This window comes from Streptopelia decaocto (assembly GCF_964273445.1).
Source record: "Streptopelia decaocto genome assembly, chromosome: 2".
In the NCBI taxonomy this organism is placed as follows: Eukaryota; Metazoa; Chordata; class Aves; order Columbiformes; family Columbidae; genus Streptopelia; species Streptopelia decaocto.
Window position 1 is genome coordinate 144,144,357 of NC_138655.1, and position 24,107 is coordinate 144,168,463.

The window sequence follows — 24,107 nt, forward strand, 5'->3', positions numbered from 1 at the left end:
ACAAATAAGGGGCAAACACTCATATGATTTAAAAAAACCCCAAACACTTCTGTACTTATAATAAAGCCAATGGGATTATATGAATGCATCACAAGTTGGAGACAGATAGATACGTTTGCTGTAATGAGACCTAGAAGCAAGGGGGTTTTTTTGAATAAACTGACTAGAAACATACTCAGAGAAAAAAATGAAAGACATCAAACCCTACAGCATGTGAGAAGATTTTTGTAATTGAGGATATATTCATCACTGAGTATCTACCCACCACAAAGCTTCCTCTACCCCCAAAATCCCTCATCCCCATAATATGAAAGAGTTAGAAATAAACCTTCAATACCTGAAAGCTAATTTGCCTTCCAACAAACACATACTGAAACACACAAGCCTCTTTCAAATGAACCTTGTGACACTGCATATTAGTGCAATATTTTTCACAAAATCTGAAGGAAGTTTTGCAGGGGGAAGCACATATAGCCTAGTTGAAACAACTGGAAAAAACACATGAGCTTGCAAGTTCCCAATCCTTCCAGCAGGCCTGCCAGAACAACCAGTGAAACAGATGATACTTAGTTTGCCATAATTAGGCTTCAGAAGTAACAATTAAGTGATCAGAACTTTCATACCCATGCTGACCAAATCACAGAATCACAGAATCGACTGGGTTGGAAAAGACCTCAGAGATCATCAAGTCCAACCCTTGGTCCAACTCTAGTCCGTTTATTAGATCATGGCACTAAGTGCCATGTCCAATCTCAGTTTAAAAACCTCCAGGGACGGCAAGTCCACCACCTCCCTGGGCAGGCCATTCCAATGCCTGACCACTCTCTCTGTAAAGAATTTCTTTCTAATATCCAGCCTATATTTCCCCTGGCAGAGTTTAAGCCCATGCCCCCTTGTCCTATTGCTAACTGCCTGGGAGAAGAGACCAATCCCCACCTGGCTAAAACTTCCCTTCAGGTAGTTATAGAGAGTGATGAGGTCACCTCTAAGCCTCCTCTTCTCTAGACTAAACAACCCCAGCTCCCTCAGCCTCTCCCCATAGGTCTTATGCTCAAGTCCCTTCACCAATCTTGTTGCTCTTCTCTGGACTCGCTCCAGCACTTCAATGTCTTTCCTGAACTGAGGGGCCCAGAACTGAACACAATACTCCAGGTGTGGCCTCACCAATGCAGAGTACAGGGGAAGGATCACTTCCCTTGTCCTGCTGACCACGCTATTTTTGATACAGGACAGAATACCATTGGCCTTTTTGGCCAAACAAAAAAGCATGCATTACATGAATTTTCTCCGAACATGCCTGTCAGCAAATCATCACTGCATTTTGGCAGGGATCAATGCTAAACACAGTTTCTAAGATATTTATCAACCATTTGGAAGTAAACGTAAAGACACCTTCAGTATAGTGCTAGACTACGTAAAAATTGGGTCCAAATGGTTTGTAGTGAAGAGGAAAGCACAGGAACAAGTAGGAACATGGACTCGCTGGTAGTCTGGGACCAATAAAATCAAAAGCATTTTTGAGAATTACTTGGTTAAGGAACTTATACCACATCCGCACTGTGTGACAGGAACCTTTGATGTAAGTTGTGGTGGACAAGTGATCTGAAATGAGCTGTGAGTGCAATGGAAACTAAGGTAACCTATGATTCTGTTAAACAGAACAGCAATTATAGAAGAAACATGATTTTATAATCAGAAGATGACAAACATTAGAACACTATATACAAACCCAGGGTCCAATGCTTACAGCTACATTGGAAAACTAGAGTACAGAAAATCCAGAGGCTAAAGAAATGCTTTACAAAAAGAAAACCTCCAGATAATAAAGCTTTTTTTTTTTTTTTAAGCCCAGAAAAATGCTAGTAATGAACAACTGAAAGCTACAGCTAGAGAAAGCCATATTGAAACTAAGTTATAACTATACAACAGTAAAATTAACTGTCTGAACAAACCATGAAAACCAGAAGGCATCTCAAGGTTTTCTGATCAATATTTTCTCTTGCATAAAAAGATGCTAAAGTGCATCACTGGTACAAGTCAAACAAGACAAGCCATGAGAATCACTATTTTCCACTGATGTCTTCTACCTCTAAGTTTCATGAAACAATATAAAAAGATACTCAAGCAACATGCTATATCCCACGCTGTCTGGAAAGGGAGAGCCACCAAGCCTAACAAAACTTAATCAAATGTATTGAAGGTTTCACTACTGCTCTGGATTTTTCACCACAGGCACTTAGTTAAGACACATCTTACTATAAAGCCTTTTACAGACGTAGAAATAACTCTACAGATATCATCATAAAACCCCAATACAGAAAGGTGGCTTGGAATGCAGCCATGGGGCTGGTAACTTTGTATTTCAGTTAAAGCTTGAATGATGAGGGTGAAAAAATAATCAAAAAAAAATAAGTACCTTTCAACATGGTTTATAAATAGAAACAAAACAGTTTCTTGCCATGGACTGTTCCAGACGCCTTGTACCTCCGGGAAAGAAGTCTGGATATACAAAGCAAATATGTTCAGTAACTGGGATGCCAGTGAAGAGTTCACTTGCAATAGGTGCTACCTCTTTCAAAAGGCATATTTTAAATATAAATTTAAGTGTTCATATGGAAGGTCAGGAAAAACAAACATAAGAACAGAAAGTAAGACAACTACCAAGGCTGAGTATAAAGAATGAGAAATAGATGCATTTTCCCCCACAATGGATGTGGTTGAAAGACGTATTCCATGCAAGAAAAGAAACAGTAGAACTGCTAGAATTTGTCTTGATAACTACTCAAACCTGGCAATTTAAGTTCAAAAACTGGCAGTCATCTGTCCTGACAATGTATACCCAAGTCTTCTCAGTTTAATGACTACTCAGTTCAGCTAATAAATGTTCTTTTTTACATCCTATAACTATGAAGAACAGGGCTATTTATTGTTACAGAATCATTCCCTAATGCAGGAATTACATGCATGTGTGACACAGGACAGGCAGAAGTTAACAGAGAGTTTATTAATTAAAGCACTTTCAAGGGCATTAGAAAATATACAGCACACTATTTCTACTTTTCCACATAAAGAACTCTGGTCTCTGTAATTCCATACAAAACCACATTTCCTAAAAACATAATGTCTGTATTGTAAGTCGCTATGTTTTTTGTAAAGTAAAGTTGTACAGTTGCTATATTTTACTAAGATAGTAATGACAGTTATGGCTCAAGAAGTTATAAGAACCACTGCAAAACTGCCAGAAAATTCAATTAAAATTGTGTGTAATACTGACTCACCAAGAAAGTACTTTTTCACACTTTTTACAAATATAGCACTTTAATGACATCTCAATACTGTCCTCTCTTTCCTACTTCACAAATTATATTTTCCTCCTCCAGTACCCTTCTCTGGTTTAATTCAAGCCACCTACAGAATATTGCACTATTTCAGCAGGAAAACAGATAGACATGGGGGTAAACTACAATTAGGTCATGAAAAAACAAGCACTGTAAACCAGCAATTGCTAATCTGCATGAGATATGTTTACTCAGATAGATGGAACTGTTATTAAGAACTCACATTCCACGGATGGTTTCTAAAATTAAGAAGGGGACAAACAAAATGCACATTTGGTGATTTACAACCTTTCTATGCTAATTGTGAAGTGACAGTGCAGAAGAACAATATAATGAAATAAACACATTTAAGAGATGCTTTGCATGCAAGCTTCAGGAAAAAAATTATACTTTTTTTTTGCCTACACTAACATAGATGCATGTCTTGTTCTTCTCTTGAGAGCCTTATTTCTTTTAAAAAAAGTTAACCGACAGCTCATTCTGCTGTCCAGCAATAGCACTGCAATGGCTGACCAAATTAAATCCGTGCCAGATTTCAACCTCTGCTGTTTCCAGGCGGTCACTCTCAATCCTGCCAGCAGGTCTGCCATGGGAGGGCAGGATGCCGACCAGTGAGACTGATGAGCACATGAGTGACGTTGGGTCAGCTGGCAGACATGGGGCCACACACCAGGTCGCAGCTGGGAGCATGACAGGGGACAAGGCGGTGCTTCTGTGAGGTGGGGGTGACCTGCAGGGGAGGTGTGCCAAACCCACACCTCTCACCTGTGGGCACTGCTGCTGGAGATAACAAGAAAAAGTGACCCTCACATGACACCTGGCAGAGGAGAAACCCTGAGAAGTTCACATGTGGTCTTTCAGTGAAACACAGGAACACACACACTACAATTTTAATGACTTTACACTTTCATTTGCACTTCTGTTTTAAAAAACAGTCCCTTTAAAACAGTAGTTCACAGATTTCAGTGAAGAATGAATGCCAGCTATTCTGAACAAAGGCAATACGTTACTATCTGACAATTTAACAAGTTTTTAATAACCCAAGTCAAGACCCTTTTCAAGGGCCCATTTTGTGGTAGGTATCTCAAACATAATGGCAGGCCTCCCTAACAAGCATTAAATGCACTATTTTGCTAGATTTGGCCTGGGTCCATGATGCTCACTGAGGTGCTGTATGTTATCCATTTTCTCAAAACAGATTCAGCTACAGATAAGTTAGAAATTATCACCGAAACTGGATGTCTTTGCTGATTTTACAAAATTAAGCTATTTTGTAAATATAAATAACGCAGCTGTATTTTAAGTGTCTACAGGCTTACACATACTCAAAGCTAGTAAATTATTATAGGCCACTCAATGCACTTGTCAGAATAAAGGAACTTAAAAGCATGCACTTAAGTACAGTAAATAAAGCAAGCACACATATACAAACACAGACAAAAACTTTTAAAATTGTCTTCAGAAGAGGGTAGGTTTAATAATTGGCAAAAGCAAGTAAGTGAAAGAAAAAAATTAAAAGTCACCTATAATTATTCTGAATGCTTTATGAAGGGAAATGCTAATTGCCTTCTCTGGTCTTTCGTAAGAATGTAAAGACTTTAAGGCATTTATTTCAACAATAGCATGAATCTATCTCTGAAGGCTACATCCATGCATTTGGAAATTTAAATTATGTTCAATTTATATAAAAAAAATTACTCAGTATGCACAAAATTATTAAACATATTATTTAAAACAAATATTTATAGACAAAGGGAATACAAGAATGCTCAAAATACAAGAGGTCACTTCTGGAAATGTATACTTCAAGATCTATACATTTGAGATTTCCCTCTCCTGTAAAGCAACATTTCTAGCAAAGTTTGCTTTTGTTGCTACCAGCAGCCTACTGCAAAATTAGTCACAAAATTAAGAGCTTATTTAAATTCAACAGCAGTACAGAAAGATATAAAGCACATATTTTAGAAGATCATAAAAATGTTTGCTCACATACATCCTGTGTAGTAGGCAAATCATATTACATCTTTGTTTATTAAGACAGTGGTAAAAACTCACTCTGAAGTGTTTCAAGTTCAGCCTTAGCCAGGGCATCTTCTTTCGCCTTCATTTTTGTTTCTTTATATTCTACATATAATTGTCTGGCATCCTTTAAGAAAACGTTGCAATGGCATTAGCATCCTTATACAAACAAGTTATTGCAATGGCTCTGTTTTAAATTCTCAATTAACCTCACAAAAAAATTAAGGTTCATTAATTTCCTTGAGTTACAGTTATTCTCAGTATAGAAAGTATTTGTTTAGAATATAGAACTTTTGTGTAATAAAGGTTCAAACGTAATAGTGTTGATATTATAGACTATGATGCTTACAGAGAACCTGAAAAGCAAAACAGTTAGAAAAACATTTCTGATCACTGCCTACAGCTTTGCTCACATTAGCAATCTGTAAGTTCAAGGAAAACAAGAAGTGTGTACAGGGGCAGACAAAGGCAATTGCTAGGCAGCAGTTGTCTTATAGTGAACTCATTACGGTAACACTAACTGCTTGTCCCAAAATCCAACTTGTTCCACCCTCTCTCTCCCTTTTTAAAATGAACTACTACATGACTATTCAAGTGTTGAAATTATGCAAGTTTTTTTCTGCAAAGTTTAGATTCTAATCTGAAATCTATTTGACAAATTTACACATAAAACTAGAAGTCCTGTCACAAATCTCACAATAAGTTACACATTTCTAGTCTCGGATGAATTACTAATTAGAAATTTGCATTGTAAGCTTCCCAATACTAACAACCAGATTGCTGAAGTAAGAGGTACGGAGAGTTTTCTTACTCTCACTATTTTAAGAGATTTCTATATGCATTTTAAAACAAAGCAATGAATCTAAAATAGAAATGTTGAAATACACAAATTATTACTTATCATTTCCAAGCACAAAGAACATCTATTGTATTAAATCAAAATTAATTATAGTGTTAGATAAACCTAATTTTAGTTCCTTATAGCCAAAAATAATTGCATTGCTGTCATTATATTAACAGTCCGACTTTTTATACACAAAGTGTTATATACATTTTAATATAGAATATATCGTAAAATATCAGTAAATATTTTTATAATGTCAACTATAATCCTACAAGTTTGAACAAAATCTGGTGTCATTAAATAGGAAATACGACATCTTAATACATTTTGAAAATAAAAACGGAGGTAAGCAGTCGTTATTGCTGCATCTAGCAGTAGAAGCCATCCAAAAACATTGCTTCCTGTAAAGATGCTACAACACAAGAGTTGTTCTTTGCATTATTCTGGCATCTGCCCCTTCAAATACACTTGCGGGAAGTGGGACAACACCAGGCTGAGTCATAACCCAGTTCTGAGCACAACTTTGTAAGGTTTTGGAGACATCCACTGATCCAGACCAGCACGCCTGAAGAACAACTTCCTCTCTATTTGTCTTTATATTTGGGTACAGGAAATGGAAAGTTCCATTTATCTGACAGGTTTACGTAGAAGATCACAGAGCACAGATGAAATTTTAAAGGCTTTACATAATTTTTGCTGCTGAAATGTAGCCAATGAGAGCATCACACGTGCTTACAGTTTTGGCTTTGGAGATGGAGAAGGCGGTGGTTTGAGTGGTTTTACTAGAAATGGGGCAAAAAACCATGTGTAGGAACACGAGGACAACCATTAACAGCAGATATGAAGGTTTTGAGGAAACGTATTCTGTGTCTGTGTTATAACATTGAATGACAAAATCAGGATCGGCATTGGTTTTCAGTTTACCTGAAATATGAATTCTCTACCACATACGGAAACTTTCCTTGCACTCCCCAGATCGGACTATTTGCATCATTAAGAAACAGAAACAGCCATCACTGTAATGGTTAACTTCTGCTCTAAGTTTGAGGCATTTGGGTTGCGTGGCATATACAGGACTCAGACATACTGATATCCAAAAAATGCTTTTGTTTAAGGCTATGATTTCAAAATGGCTACAATTAACCGCCATTTAAATTTAACCCATTTGACACTGAAAGCCAATATTTGATGCTAAATTCTGGTGTAAAATCCATTATTGCTTGTGGGATCTCCAGACAGCAGGCACTAGGGGGTAACTGTCAATCTCTCCAGCACGTCAATCACTGAACAATTGGAAATGTGGCTCAGATGAAAATGAGACACAATAGCTGAACAACAAAGAAAACTAGTCAGAAGCACGTAAATGAAATTTAGCAGTATTCTTGTTTTATAGATATAAAATGGATTACCACTGCAAAAGGAGTAATATCCAGGTAACAAAGGCAACGTGAGTCTTTTATCTCATTAATCACAGTTTATTATGGCTGATACCATAATCACTAAAAAAGGGGAAACTGCACATTTTGAAGCACAGATAAAAATGTATACATATAAAGCAAAGGAAAAAAGAACCAAACAAATCTAATCAAAATGGATTTTTAAGATCTGAAAATCAAATACTTCCCACAAAAGCATAAGAAATGGCTCTACAGGTTGTAAAGAAAAAATAAAAGACATTCCTGAGTAAAGATTTTAGCCACAGACACAAACTATGTGGGTATTAGCCCTTATTCGTCAAAATGAAAGAAAACACTGGAAAACAGTTTACAATAGGAAGTTCTTTGAAGAAAGAACTTCTGCCTTAACATAAATAAGCACATTTCAGTTTACCCCTCATTAGTTTTAAATAACATCCATGTAAACAAGAATATTCGTTTTCAAGCATATTCAGTTTTGGTAGTAAGAATATTTCAAAACAGATTTATGTTTAGATTTTTTACTTTTCCAAAGTGATACATTTAAGCAGTCATTTTGCCTCAATATGAACATTTTAGGGCCCTAAAAACAATGGCAATATAGATACAGCCTTTTCCGATCCAATCTAATGTTCTTTCCCGATTCAGTAATAATTTTTCTTTTAGAGGACCTTTTCCCAAACAGCTAAAAACATGTACAACACATCAGAATTTTACATCTGATGTATTCTTTACCTTCCATAAGTAATAAACATAAGAAAAGCAACGTTTTTGTCCTTCTGGGGGTAGAAGGGGACAGAGGAAAGAGACACACGAACACAAACCTTGCAACTGCTCTACCTAAAAGCTCCAGCTTACCTAATAGAAAGTATTTTGTTCTCATTTGGAGGAATTTTATAACTTTCCAAAAAATAATATCAACACAAATACATTACTTTTCTTCACCATCAGAGCAGTAATATGTATGTAGTTAACAAAAAAAAAAAAAGAGCCCTAATATATGCTCATTTATTATACGAAGATTTCGAACAGAATGAAAAATGAGTGTAGTACAAACGTAAAATTCTGCTATTATTATTTCCAAATGATAGTTCAACTGTATAAGAAGCTCCTGTGATTACCCTCATACTTCAGTGAAAATTCCAAAAAGTGTTGCAGAAGCAAAAACAACTGACAAACACTTCATTAACGTATTTTCAATATTTTAACCACAATTAAGAACTAAGAATTTTGAAAAATTATTGTTTCAGTTCCTCTTTACATCAGCATCACCTCATGCCAATAAATTTGAGACTGCAAAGACAAAGCTGCACTTGAGTTATGCAGAAATACAGAAATTCTTGATACTGGATTTTTAAGGGATTTTTAATCTTTGTTTGGGGTTTGGGTTGAGGTTTTTTGTGAGGTTTTGAGGTTTTATGTTTTATTTCCGTTCATCTGTTTGTTGATTCTAAATCAACACATACAGTATTTATTCAAACTGTACTAATTCCAGAACAAAAACCTTCAGTTCTGAGTAAGTAAGACTCAGCCACTATGGCCTCTCCTGGACTTCTGGATAGGGTGATGAGCTTATGTTGGTTTGTTTGCTTTGTGGGTTTCTTTCCCCTCCGGTTAATTTTCCTGGCTTTCTGCTCTACCTCAGAAATACTAGAGATGAGGAGAAATAAAGCAAACATTGGAAACAACTTGCTGTATTGGCCATATATGAATCTTCATTACAGATTTTGTGATAGAATCAGCTTTACATTTTACTTCTCTGGGCGAGGGTCCAGTGCAAACAAAATGCAGCACCTCAAAATTTACAGTTAATTGGAAACTTTCACACAAGCATACTTAAAATCAGTATAGTGAAATTATTTTCTTTGCATTAATTGTTATTACATCAATCTGTAGACTTATACAGAAATAACTGGATTAAGTTGTAGAACTAATTTTTTCTCTTTTTGAGTACAGCATTCTTGTACAGCTTGTACAAAAAACAGAGAAAAAAAAAAAAAGGAGTACAATTAAAATTACCACAACATCTGACCTTCAATTTGCTGTTTCTACACAACAAAAACGCCAACCATTATACCAAAGCAAAACCACTCTTTTGATGGGTTTATAAACTAGTCACACCAATGTGTTATGGTAAGAAACAATGTTTAAAGAAATGTTAAACATTATGATTTATATTTTTCTTTGGCATTTTTACATGTTTACTCAATGGCAAACTAGTAAATAAACACGGAATTTTCTTACTTCTTCCTTTATAATCACAAAATAATGCTTTGACCTTGGAACAATAGCAGGCATAGCCTGAAGCGTGGGCATCCCACACCCACACTAGTGAAACAACAGCAGCCAGAAGGGACAACCAAGGCCAATGCTGCAAGGTGTCCTGGCACCCAGTGACACCCCTGCAGGCTCACACCCCAACAGAACAGCCCCGTTAACTGAGAGCCAGTGTCACCTCAGGCACACGAACTACTCTGGAGCTCCACTCCTCTAACATGTGTGCTGGGATATGCAGATCGACAGCAAGTGCTTCGAAGGAGCTGAACAAAATTGGCTGCCACAGAACAGGCAATTAAAGGAAAATTTCTTTAATGTCTTACGTTTACTTGAAACTTTTACTAGGCAGGAAAGCACATTTCATCTCCAGAGGTTCAGACAGTACCCGGCTAGACGCAAATTATTTTCGCTCACTTGCATACACCCAGAATACTTGTTTTACCATCCACTCTCCCCTGACCTGCTTCTAAGCTTCTAATTGACCTCAGGGTCAAGAGCTTCATCCCTACTTTGGTTCTCCAGCAGATGCAAAATAGCAAGAAGCAGAGCAAATGGGCAATCACTTGTGCCACACAACCTGCAATTGCTGGCTCCCCACAACTGACATCAACATTGGTGCTGTACACTAAGTTGAAACATGTCAAAACCCTGTAAAGCTGGGAGTTAAGGAGATATTTAACCTTACTGACTTGAATACATCCCTTTAAAAAAAAAAAAAATGTTTAAAGGCATACATTATTAAGTGCAATAAATTGTATTTTAATCTCATGCAACAATTTTATATAAAGTCATATGTGAAGACAAAAACAACCCACATGAATGTTTGCTGACCTAATCAAATCTTGCTTAGAAGCTAACTTTGCCAAAGGAGATGCCCTGCTGGCAAAGCCTCTCGAGTTTAATGACACATTGCCAATCCGTTTAAGGCCAAAGCTGAACCATTTCTAAACCGGTGTTGAAATGTAATCAAGGATTAAAAGAAAACCTGAGGAAAAAATGCCAAGAAATTAAACACCTCTGGGTCACTAGTTTGAATCTATTCCAGACTACTAAATCAGCTACAGTAATTACCATCTGGTAGTCTACATAAAAATAAATTACTGGCCTTTTTGTTTTAATTCACTTCGTGCTACACAAAGGTCTTTATAAACAACAGTTTCAATTGCAATTGAAGGCTTTGTTGATAATCTAACTAGGTTATACCCAGTGCTGCTACGTACTGGGCTTGAACTGCTTTCTCATTACTGGTGAGGCACCAGAAGTTCTGCCCACTGCTCAGGTGTACGAGCTACGTCTACGTTATTATGGACAGAAAGTAACAGGAAACTTTATTTTCTTAAGAATCCATTTCTGTCTGAAACAAACAAAAATGCCTTCTGCTTCATTACACTGAGGACAACAGCAAGTTTATAATTTAACTAATAAACACATCCCCTAGTGCTAACTGGCATTGGTGAGGTTCGTGTAAAAGTAAAGACATTCATTGCTACGCTTCAGCACATTAAGGTGGAGGAAAAGTAGTTGACAGGAACACTATAAAAACTCCTATCTTTAGTTTACTGAAGGAGAAATTTTGTGAAGAAAAATGAAAAACATTTTAAAGAAAGACTACTCTTCCTAAGCTGTATGTCTGCGCATCCAAAGAAATAGTCAGCTCTTTTGGGAATAAACTGCAATTTACACATGACTGTTCTCCCACAAAAGAAAAGTACACCTACCACCACTGTCTATTCTGTATTGCTCTCACCATTGGAACTGAAATTCTTGTACACTGTATTTAGCTGGTTAATTTCTTTGTAAGAACAATTTCCAGTTCCAATAAGCATTTTAATTGAGTCTTGTTTCCTTTCTTCTTCATCTTTTATTTTTTTAAATATATAGCCTTCTTTCAGGTCATTCTCATGAAAGAGTAAACTATAAATGACCTTAGAAAAAATTTGCATTATTTTCCTATCTTTTCCTTGAGCCTACATTATAAGAATTAAACTTGGTAATAGTCAATGTAATTTACACTCCATTTAATGTTTCTTTCACACCACAGATATTTCATTTATGATACATTTTATGTATTCTTTTCCCTTTGCTTCTTCAAATAAGCTTAAAGATGCTGTTTACACCCCCAAATTTAACTAAACTAAATGCGTGGATATAAAAGCCTATATAGTCTCTCTCAAAATACAATTGTCAACAGTTTAAAAAAAACAATCAGTTTTTAGTTTCTCTCACCCTCCTCTCACCCATTTTTCTTCCCGTTTCTTGACATAAAATGCAGACTACGATAAAATGGCATAGGCCACCACAAGGGCATACAAACAAAGCATTTTTCTTCAGTAAAGGCCCACCTTAATTATTTTAAGTGCCTCCTTCTGAAATCTGGCATTTTGAAGGAGGAGGGGAAGTAGGAGAAAGACACTCAACTGGATAAATGAGAGCCAGGCATAGGCAGAAGCTCAGCAACCTGAATCCTGAGACAGAGCAGTTGTAAATAGAATATTCACATTAACTAATGGGGGTTTGGGGGAGATGGATGGCAGGTAAAAGGAATCAATACAAGTGGCAAAAAGTTTAAATTGACCTCTCCTTATGGCTTTTGGTATGTTCTTTTTTCTGTTGTTCATTTGGTTTTGTGGGCGTGGGGTTTGGTTTTTGTTTTGGTTTGGTTTTTTTGGTCTTAATAAAGTTTTCTTTGAGGAAAACCTTGTGTCCACAGGCAGGTGGTTTTGTTTTTCTCATGTGAAGAAGCAGTTCAGCTGTTTCAATGACAGGGCTTCAAAAAAACCTAGTGGCAGAAGCAACATTTAATTAAAAGTATTGCTAACTCTTACCCTTTTTTGTCCCAAATGTAGCTCATTTAAATATGGATGCATTTTTAGAAGTTAATCTACAATTGCATTAGTAGCAAATGAATGACAGCCAACTTTGAAAATTACTTGTTGGCTCTGAAACGACTGAAGAAATCATTTACACTGACTCATTAAACAACTAAAATCTATAGCAGCCATCCTTATGTCAACACCTTGTTAAATAATCTGCATGTGTAACTAGCACATGTAACACTATTCAGTATCTGTAGACTCTTACCTTCCAGACGAACTGCCCCAGTGATACTACTTATGCTGAAAGCCCGAAATACTCTGAAATCTCAAGCCTGTGTTAGTGTACTATTGAAGAGAAAAGCATTTATATTCGAAACAAGATCTCTGTACCAGGGCATAATCACAGAAGTATAGCTACTTTTTTTGCTATATATTGGTAATTACAACTAAGGCAGAACTAGTTAAAACCTTAAATACAACTCAAAAAGAGCCCAGACATCTCTGTCCAACTAGCTACAACATAAAGGTATCTTTTGTACCATCATTTCAGAAAACATCTCCAACACGAAGACACTGCTGCTCTTATGTACTTCAGAAGAGATGCTACTTCTTTAAGTATTGTTAACTAATATGCTACAGTAACTCATTTCAGGTACCTGAAGTCCTGAATATGCTCAAAATTGAAGATTACTTGTACTTTGCTGCATTTTAACTTACTTAATCAGCAGGTCATCTTAAACAACAACAAAACAAACCCTAGAGTTAAGCAGTAACATAAGTTATATGTGGGACAATTTACTCTAGAAACCCATCTCTTGGCTTCCTCCCTGCTCCGAATTCCCCCTCTTTCCACTTCCCTGCCACCAGATCCCTGCTTTCTGGGGCTCCAATTTGCCATGAGCTATTTGATAGCTTTTTTCCCACTACCATTAATTTAATGGATTTAAAATCTACAGGAAGAGGCATTGGCTAGGTGTCTACAAAGTGTGAAACATCACGTTTGTTGTATTCATCTTTTCTGCCTATTCTGGCAGACATAGACCTGCTTTTTGAACAGGAAAATCTGAAAGCTGTTACACTGACTTGTTATCTTAATATCATAAAAATGAGAAAATGACACCTTAGAAAGATTATAAAAAGTCCTATTTAAAATCCACCTTGCATTCCCTGATCTGTATTCATTAGCAGCGACAAAGGTATTTAAAGCAAATGTATTCAAAGGAAATTAAAAGAAAGAGCATGTGAAATTAAAAAAGTTATTCTGCTAACTTACACTGGATGAATATCAGCTAAATTTTACAGTTCATAGTATTAGATTTAAAACCACAACAGTGGGCAAGTCCACCACATTTATGCTTCTAAATTACAACCATACCTTTGTTACTTCACCTTAGTAATTTCAGGTATCAATTTATATCATTTTCCAGTGACTCAAAAAAAAAGCTCAATCCAAAAAATTACACTGTTCCCCCAAATTTAAATGACATATTAATATTTCCTATGACAACATAGCATTGCCTATTTGAGATAAAAACACTTTCGTTAACAATTGATTAAAAGACATTGCTATTCCTAATTAGATGTATTATAGCATTTCTCCCCCATCATTCATTCTGGTAGTTTTCCTTAGCAAGATCTGCTGCTGAATTCCGTAACACATTAAGATTAATATCCATTTAAAATATTTTCATATTTCGATGAACTTATGACATTAAATTTGCCTCCAAAGAGTAATTTTTTAATATATGCATAGATATATCGTACATGCTTTAGTCAGAAAATCCATAAAAAACACTGCTACACATCTGATTCTGCATAATAACACCATCAAGAACAATAAAATAACTTAAAATCATTACTATTACCTGAAATAGCTGAGGTAAAGCTTTCACAGTGAGACAGAACCATATTCCCAGTTTGCATGGAAGCAAGTCATGCCACTGTGGCTTGTCTGGGAGCCTGTAGTCAAATAAAAGTGTAAGTTTTTCATTACTGCCACACTATGTTAAAGTCAGAACCTTCCCATTATCCTTTAAGACGATTAGCACTTGTCCACTCCTATAAAAATGTGTAACTACATAACATTAAAGATACATTTTGAATATTTAATTCAAAATACATAACAGCTAACTTGCAATCATCACAGTATTTTAATCTCTTTAAAAGGGCTTGCTTTCAAGAAAATAAATTCGTGAGCCACATAATCACTTTAAGTTAACAACAAAAAACAAACGGACAAAACTTAAAAAAAAAAAAAAGAAAAGGGGGGGCAGGAAAAAAACCCTCCAGCTTCAACCAAGTGTTCACAAGTGTTGACAACCAGATATGAAGACTGTAGCATAAACAAAACAATACATAAAAATTAATGTCATTTGCAGTTCACTGGAGCATTACTCACTGATGTCATCAGGAAAGACAACAGGCAGAATGGTCTCTGATCTCCATCCTGCATTGATCCAGTTCATGCCCCTGCTGTGTGAACTATTTAAATACTTTTTTCTTTCTATGAATCAATAGAAGAAATGGTGGTATCTTTTGGAGTGTCCCGAAAGTCACTATTTCCCTACGCATTTCTTAATAAACAATGGTGTTAGAAGCCTTTACCAACATACTTAAGTTAAACAGACAAAAAGCACTAAATCAGGCAAGCATTAAAACCCTATAAAATCCCCTTGCTTGGTATGGTAATAAGGTAAAGCTTAGATAAATTGAAATGTTTAAACTGTAATCAAAGGCAAAAATCTTCAAAGATGGAAAAAGTTGTAAAATCTTCCAAAAATCAACCTGTAAAAATAATACCCCTCTATAAGCCCAATACTATTAATTCAACCTCAATCTTTCAATTGTTGTTGATCTGCTGAATAAACACCATGCATTTATTCACAAATCAAAACCTGAAAACACATCTAAACTGGCACACTTTATATCAGCAATGACTGGTACTACAAATTGTTATTTTTTCCTAATAAAATGTCTCAAAGATGCAACAAGAAAACGACAGAACTAAACCAGGAGCTGAGAAAACGTTTTAAAATGCAGAAAACAAGAGAGTTCCTTCCCACCTTTCATTTTTGTCCAGAGCAGAAAGTTTGGTTTCATCGGCACTCCTGCCGCCTGTTTTTTTCTTCTTCTCTCTCTTTTTTCTGCTAAGCAGTTCATCCTTGAGGCAGAAAGAACGACGGTTACAGGTTATCATTAACATGTAAACCACAAATGTTACTGGGACTCTTCTGTGAAGGGTAAACAGTAGAGTAGCATTTATGCAAATGTATCTAGGGGTCCTACATGATTAAGTAAAATGATCTATCTTAACAATAACTGTTGCCATGGTATCCAGTCTTTAAACACACATGAAGTCCAGTTCTGTCACTCATGTGTATCTCCATAGCAATCAAAGTTTTCTAAGAGGAGAAAGCATTCAACTTGCCTTCTTTCTCATTCATCAACTTCAATAACGCAGTGGAAAATAAAAAAAAGTAAATAGATGCTAATATATGAATATTTCTCAAGTTATTTTTAGGGTTTTTTTTAGTGTACTAAGTGCAATAGATTTTTATATGACAAAAAATGAAGCAATCAAAAAATAATGTGGTTTATACAGCTTACCAATGCCTATCCTGTTAACAAAAACCCAAAACAAAAAAGCATTTAGCTAAGAACAAAGGCAAAGCAAGTATGACTTTTAAATGAATAAAAACTGGTTATTTCTAAACAACATTGAGGAAAACCACAGACACAACTACAGTAGCATATGATTCTGCATCAACAGATGATAGAAGAGTTTTTATTCCTTTTGTTCCTTCCAGTTAAAAACCAAAGAACCAACTCTGGCTGTTTATTATCAAATCTAAAAGAATTAAGTAGTTTTTAGATTACTATTTCTGATACATTGAATATCTCATTCTATAATTACCACAGTTTTAAATATAGTCCTTTTAAAATATAAAAAATCCAAATTCAAAACAGGGGAAGTGGTAGAGATACCTATAAAATGCCAACTTCTGCAGGAAATTCAATACTAATAATTGAAGCAAGTTTGATTTATTACCAATACTTACCAGCTGTTTTTCCAGGTAGATTGACCAAACCACAGCATAATGACCCACTGTGAGTATAATGAACAAGAGTAATGCCAGCTCAGCATTGCTCATTTTTCTCACCCGCCTGTAGTAGAATACAGGCTGTCGCCAATCTGGTAGTCCATTGATCAGAATATCATCATACCTACAGTAGCAAATATAACAGGCTTTCATGGAGAGCTAAAAATGAAATAAGCCAAACCATCCAATTATAAAACAAAACAAATGATAATCCACAGACTGCCTGAACAACACACACACACGATCATATAGTTTTTTGTTGTTTTTTTAAATAGAGCAATGCCTTGTTTTGTCAGCTGCTAGGCTTGCATCTGGAAACAAACAGAATCCAGAACCAAATGCTGGGGAAACTTATCTAGTCTTTTGGAGAAAAAAAATTCAATTGCTCCTGCAAAACACCTCCCCCCCAGTTCATTCACTTTTAAATAACAGACTTGTAGAGATGTAGATGTGTTCTACCTGCCCGGTAACCAGTGGGCAGATCTCCATGACAGTAGTAAATAACAAAACACAAACTACTAAACAAGTAGCAAACAGCAAAAGTCTCAAACACCAGAAACCTTTTTTTCTTTTACAAATTAAAAACACAAGTGTGGGGGGGAGGGGAGGGGAGGGAAGAGGTAACTTCGCTTTTGTTTTGTCCTTTAGTAGCACGGAGTTCATTAGGTAAAAATACTGCCAGACTTAACATCCATTCTGTGTCAGACACGAGTTTAACTTAAAGGTTTGATTTCGATGTTAGAAAACAAAGTTCCCCATAGCGAGATGATTTTGATTTTCTATTTGAAAAGCTGTCTTCAAAATCAATTTCTTTTAAAACTGTTTAATTTTACTAACACTAAGGACAGTACAGAAACCATTTTAGGAAAATTTGTCAGTTTTTCTTCACATAAATGTCTTGAAATGTCTCAGTGTGTCTAGCATCTGTTATTTACAGCATGTTATCATCAATTTAAAAATAAACCACAGACATGCATAACAGATTCTTCTATTTGTTAACTATTCAGAGTAAAGTTTCAAACAAAAAAATCTCTACAGCAAACTCAAAAACCTGTATGTTCAAGATGCACAACCTGTTAATCTTAAATTGAACACAACTCATTACACATTCTAATCACACTGTTTCCAGAATTAAATCTGCACTGAAAGGCCTAATTTGGTGCAACACATTGACCAAAATATTTTAATTAAAAATATTCTGAGTTAGTCGCAGGCCTAATTACAGGAATAGAAATAGGGCCTATATTGTCATGCAGGTCAGTAGAACTCAGTAGTAGGTTTTTCTCAAGTAAATTGACCGATCCAGGAATAATAGCGCAGCTGCTAAACTGCCAGTCTTGACATGTAAATCAATTTAAATGCAACAACTGCACTAGCTACTTTGATAGTTATTAAATTGATACCTTGGAGATGCACTAAAAAAAAATTTCAACATGCAAATTCATTTTTTAAGCAGAAGAGGCGGCAATGGTTTTCCATTTTAAAAATATACTTTAATTCAGCACATCTAAAAAAGCTGACTTCTGATAAAATATTTGTCCAAGTTGACACGCTTATTTTTATGCAAAAGATTTAAGACTTCATGATTCTGCAGTGTTCTGAATGCTACCACAAGTACAATTCATATTAGAAAATTTTATCTTCTATGACAACTGTGAGAATACTAAGATTAATATTCATTACTGTAAAATTCAAAGTATTAACTTGCTTTTTTCCCAGTAGGTCAGAATGGATTAACTACTGATGCCTTAACACAAACTCTTAGGATCCTATTTCAAAACTAAAAGTTCTACGTAATTTTTTGTTAGTAATTAAGTGAAAGTTTTATCAGTTAAAAATAATGCATTTGCTAATTATTTTATTCTTTGAATAAAGAAAATATTTTAGAAAGAAAACCATGTTTAAAACAAATAACCCTGATGACAAGATTTCACAAAAGATGATCTTTCTTTGAAAGCTTTAGACAAATATATGTAGAATCAAGAAAGATTTTTTTTTTTTAATACTACTACAAATTTATTAAGCATTTGCCTTTCTTATACACTAAGGCTTGTTAATTGATGTACTGAACATGTAGCTACCGATTAAATAAGGTCCATATATGTGAATGGTAACAACATAGTAGTATGTAAAACACAACTGCAAACTAACATTTGGCAACCATGTTCTGTTCCAAGTTATCTGTTAAGAAAAAATAAATTAAGACAGCAGAGACTCTTGTATTAAACACTTTAAACAGCACCGTGTATTTACTAGGCCATGTCTGCTGTTCGGAACAACAGTCTCCAAGGATTAAGTCTCAGAATCAATGCTCTATTGATTTTACTATCAATGAGCATTATGGCTCACACGACTGGCCATTTTAAGGGAAGATAGCTTCTATTATAACCCACTTTTTAGAATATATACTGTTAAAAGATAAATCACTGCTTTCAATAGTAATTAAGCCCTGTATTTGAAAAATAAAGATATCAATGATTTTTAGGTTTTCAACTGGAAAATGATCCTACTGAAACTCAGAAGCTTCCCATAACTTTTAAATCTTGATTTCTAAATTTAGGTTGTGGTTTAATTAAAAGCACGTTTCTCATTAAATTATTTCTTTATAGAAATCTATATAAACTATGAAAGATAGTTAATTCGTGTGCATCAAGAACTACATTCAAAATTTAATTACAAAGCATTATTCTTTTGGCAACCTATATTAATTCTTACTCTATCTAAGAAAAAAGAAAAATCAAGCTGAAAAGGAAAAGTACAACCGCAGTATTTTTTCCTCAGACATATGTACACAGAATACAGCAAATCTTTGACATACGAGTATGCCTGCCAGTTGTCTCTAAAATGTTGCAGTCAGCAAGCTAAAAAACCCCAAAGCACCAGTCGAAAAACAAAAAGACCAAAACCAATCCCCATTTATAACTTAAGCTGAATCTTTATTTTAAAACTCAGAATTCTATACAATACTTGTTAGTCTTGTACTAACAAGTAACCAACTGAAAGATTATTAAAACCTCATTCTTCTCTAAAGTTTCATGAATTAGTTTTTAGAGCTCATTGTAGAATCAATTACATTGTAAGACAAAAATAATCCATTAAATGTAGTAGCTAATTACAATATCATCTATTTTAATATACTTATAATTTACTTTTCCCTTTAGGAGAGCCATTGCATTTCATATTTCAAACACTTTCAGAGATCTGATCTCATTTATATACTACTATCTTGAATTAATGAGATCTATTCTGAACTAAGGGAAAACTGCACTGGTGTTTTTTATTTTGGGGACTTTTTTTCCTCAAGCTGTCAAAGACATCCAGTGCTACATCAGCCAGAACAATTTATACCTATGAATACAGACATTTAATTATAATGAGAGCTAAGATAAACATCTTTCTTACTCTAAACAAGTGTATCTTAATTCCTTTGCAAATGCTTCCTGTAATCAAGCCCACATTGTTACAGAGGATAGGCCTGGTAGGTAAAAAAAGCTCCTTAAAATGGTAACAAACAATGAAATTAAAATCTAAGATTTTTGCCTAATTACAATTAATAGAAGTGTGTAAAATGATCTACTTTTTCATAAATTAGAAATAATCAAAGGCTAATAAAATTTATCATCATCAAGTTGATTTACCAATAAATGCCCTAAAGTACCGTGTATTTCAGGAAATGCACCTTTCTCTGCATGACCTAAAGATAAACTTTTCTGTAGAATTTCACACACCCTGCAGTGTGTATGTAAAGCGAAGTATTTTGTTCTGCTGCATGTGTGTTTAATGTTAATCACTGCCACATTAAACTATGCTGCATGTATGTTTCATGTTAGAACATTTGAATATTTTGATTATTTATAAAAGTGTGTACCAGAAAAGTACTAGCACCATAATATTACTATATTCCATAGTACTACTAATAATATCAGTATATTTTACAAGCAACTATGTAACTTTCTCAAAAAAACAAAACACATTTTAATTATAAAGCCTTGTATTATAATTGTCAGTAGAGGAACTATAATATTTTAAGAAAGGCTTCTGCCCTCAGATAACGTAGAAATTCACTGATAAATATGAAAATACAAAGATTTAAGAGAAATAATTACATCTAGCTGTCCAACAGATCTGTCTTTTTAGAATGCTGTTTCTGCACATGCACACAAACAATTAACACCTCTGACATTGACCAAGACATGAAGGAAGGGTGTAATTAGACCCAGTTTTATTGTTTAAAAATGAGTTACTCACTCACTCATACAGTGCAGGACCTTATTCCTGCCACTCCTGGTTGTGCTCTCTGCACACCCAGCAGGCCCAGCCCTTTTGCGATGAACACCGAGGCAGGTACAGCTGACTTCACCGGTGCTGCAATCCCATGCCCCAAACCATTCAGGTGTCCAGCTGTGAAGGGATTCCCAGCTAAACTGCCAGAATTCCTCAGGAACTAATTTGTAAGAAACAGAACTAATTTCCATCTCCTCCCATCAGATCTTTCAGTTATTTTAGGAATAAATACTACCACACTGCCAAGGGCCAGGGAGGGGCAAGAAATCTGGCAGAAAGCCTTGTTACAGCAGAACCAAACAGGTGTCTCTGGAACCAGGATAAAACAGAGTTCATAAGCTCTGAGAGACAAAGGGTGCAGCATAGTTTCTACTCACTGCATGGGCATGACAGTAAACTTTGAGCCTCTTCCCCTAAGTCCACCACCTCACACAACACATAGCCAAGTACCAACATTTTGGGAGATCCCAAAAGCCACTACTCTGCCCTCTCCTTTGCCATATCGTTGCAAGAAACCCATGAGGTACCTTACAACAGGAACAATATTACAGGGGAGTAGTTACTTAGATTTGTTTTAAAGACATGCTACAAGAACACCTTGCAGGGTCCAGGACAGACCACCCTCCATTTACAAGCTCAACGGAGAGTTTATCATTCGATTGTAATAAATCAAATCAATACAGGTTTTCTCAATGCAATGAGACCATATAGCTCTCCTACTCTTTATGTTATTTCTAAACACTGCATATTATTTCCAGAAAATTATCTGAAGGTAAATAGTATTTTATCCACTACATTTATATTTAATCAACTATAGAAGCAATATCAACCATACATCCACACTGTGCAAGAGAAATGCTACATTGATTTCATCATCAATAGTTCATTTTGTACACAGACAGTCTAAGCTAGAACAACCTACTACTGCTTTAACTTCTCAATTGTAATCACAGTGCTGCACTAATAAACAATTTTCTCACAAACAAGCTGAATTAGTTAGTCACATTTGTAATGTATACAGGGCTTAAAAACATGATTTCTACATGTTATTGCACCACAGTTCTGAGCAAAAAGCTGCTCTTACAGCTGCAAAGAAATTCCATGCTGGAAATACGTTCTAGAGAGGCAATATCACAAAGTGGATGTAAACGATGTTATAAACAAAAAGATGGGAAAATTTTCGGGAGAACTCACTTTTCAAGTTGTCTGAAACCCTTTAACTAACGATTCTTTTTAAACTTTCATTGAGTAGAACTTCACAATGAAATTCTCTTGTGAGAGGTGAAATTAAAAAAAAAAAATATTCCAAAGGTACTTCTATGACGTACATTTTCATTACACTTCAAGGGAGGATTATCAAAAAGTAGATAATCTGTACTATAAAACCTGGACTCCTGCCAAGAAATCTACAAAACCAAAGACCCTTCAAGAAACATCTCGCGTAGCCCTGCTTAAAGACTTGTACACCGAAAGATGATTTACTAAAACCCAACCCAGAAGCAAAACTCTTTCAGTTCTCCTTATAACCATTAGTTTCAATGGTCATCCACTTAAAAAAAAGCTCAAAATAGTCTTCTAGAAGGCAAATCAGCCTCAGGTTTTCAGTTCTTAATCCTGTCCCTTTCAGGTACTGCTGGACCTGCTCCTGAAGCATCAAGGACCAACTATCATTTACTTAAAAATGTAAAATTATGCTATGTATATCAAAGTTTACAGTATTATAGATAGTACATCTGAGAGAATAAACAATGACCTAAGCAGCAGAAAACAATGTTGAAGAAGGCAAACATTGGAAATAATCCCTAAATATAATGCAACAAATCTTTTATTGATATAGTGAGATAGGAAAGACGGTTGAATCAGTCACCTATATTTTCAGCCACAGCCTTAATAAAACAAGCAATGATAATTGACACAACTGAACAAAAAGTGATGAAATTGTTAAGTGTTAAAAAAAGTGCTCCAAATGACAGCTAGCTTTTAAAGTTCTTCCAAATACTCATTTTAAAGAAGAATAATCAGTATGTCACATAAAAATATATACCAGCTTCTCCTTTAAGTCACATACAATCTTTAATAAAAAAAATAGGAATGACAAACTTAAATTATGCAAAAAGTCACCTGAAGAGTTACAAGTAAAACAAATAGTACTTTAATATACCACTGGCATGAACGCTTTATTTAAGAACCTGTGCAAATTAACTCACCTCTGCCTCCTTTCTTCATCCTTTAAAACCTCATAGATGGCCACCAACTAAAACAAAACCAGAAAAAGACACAGAGTTTACTTTAGGACTGAGTTTATAAAATCTGCATAGTAGTATAATTTTTTACATCTGTCAACTAATGAACTTTGCTAGTTTTCATGTTTCCCTACAACACTAAGAAGCAAACTCAGTATGCAAAAGAAAGTGACATATTCATATACAAAGTGTCATGAGATATACAAACAAGTAACTTCTACAGAAGACATTTTTTTCCTCCTCACAGTTAGCAGTGTCTTGTCTCAGTTACATCTTAAAAATAAAAGGTAGCATTTGTTTCATCCGAAAGATCTTACTGAAATTAAGTAGCCTGTAATTTAGTCACCCGAAGTCTATTTTTAAAGGTAGAGCTAATTACAGTCTCATGGTTTCATTCTATAAAGATTCAAAAGGTGAAAAATAAAAAAGTAAAATGAATTGTTTTCATTAGATTACGCCTACATACAACTCACATTGACAACCAAACAGAAATTTTCCCCACTGCTTTTGAAAAGACTGTTTATAAACAGTCTTACAAATAGTGCAAAACATATCTTCCTCCTAAGAATATAAGTCTAAATATTACATTAAAATTATTTTTAATACACAGGTAAATACTAAATCTGAGTTATTCAACAAGTTAATTCCGAATAACTAGACTTGTTTTTAATCCATCTACATCAGGAAAAATGTAATTCAATGTTCAACTTAGTCATTTCAAAGCTGTACTACTGTTCTTACTAAAATGACAATCACAAAAAATTTGGATTC

At 35.0% G+C, this 24,107-nt stretch overlaps 1 protein-coding gene across 1 annotated transcript in view; it reads right to left on the reverse strand.

Moving 5' to 3' along the window:
• DNAJC1 (DnaJ heat shock protein family (Hsp40) member C1) overlaps positions 1-24,107 on the reverse strand; it is a gene marked incomplete at its 3' end in the record, with an annotated part of 106,358 nt that overhangs the window by 41,759 nt on the left and 40,492 nt on the right. Inside the window, exons 3-7 of the mRNA XM_082044616.1 lie at positions 23,301-23,347; positions 16,768-16,933; positions 15,772-15,869; positions 14,575-14,668; positions 5,394-5,484 (exon numbers count right to left, since the gene is read on the reverse strand). Coding sequence (XP_081900742.1) covers positions 5,394-5,484; positions 14,575-14,668; positions 15,772-15,869; positions 16,768-16,933; positions 23,301-23,347 — 496 coding nt within the window. The remainder of the gene's footprint in view (positions 1-5,393; positions 5,485-14,574; positions 14,669-15,771; positions 15,870-16,767; positions 16,934-23,300; positions 23,348-24,107) is intronic.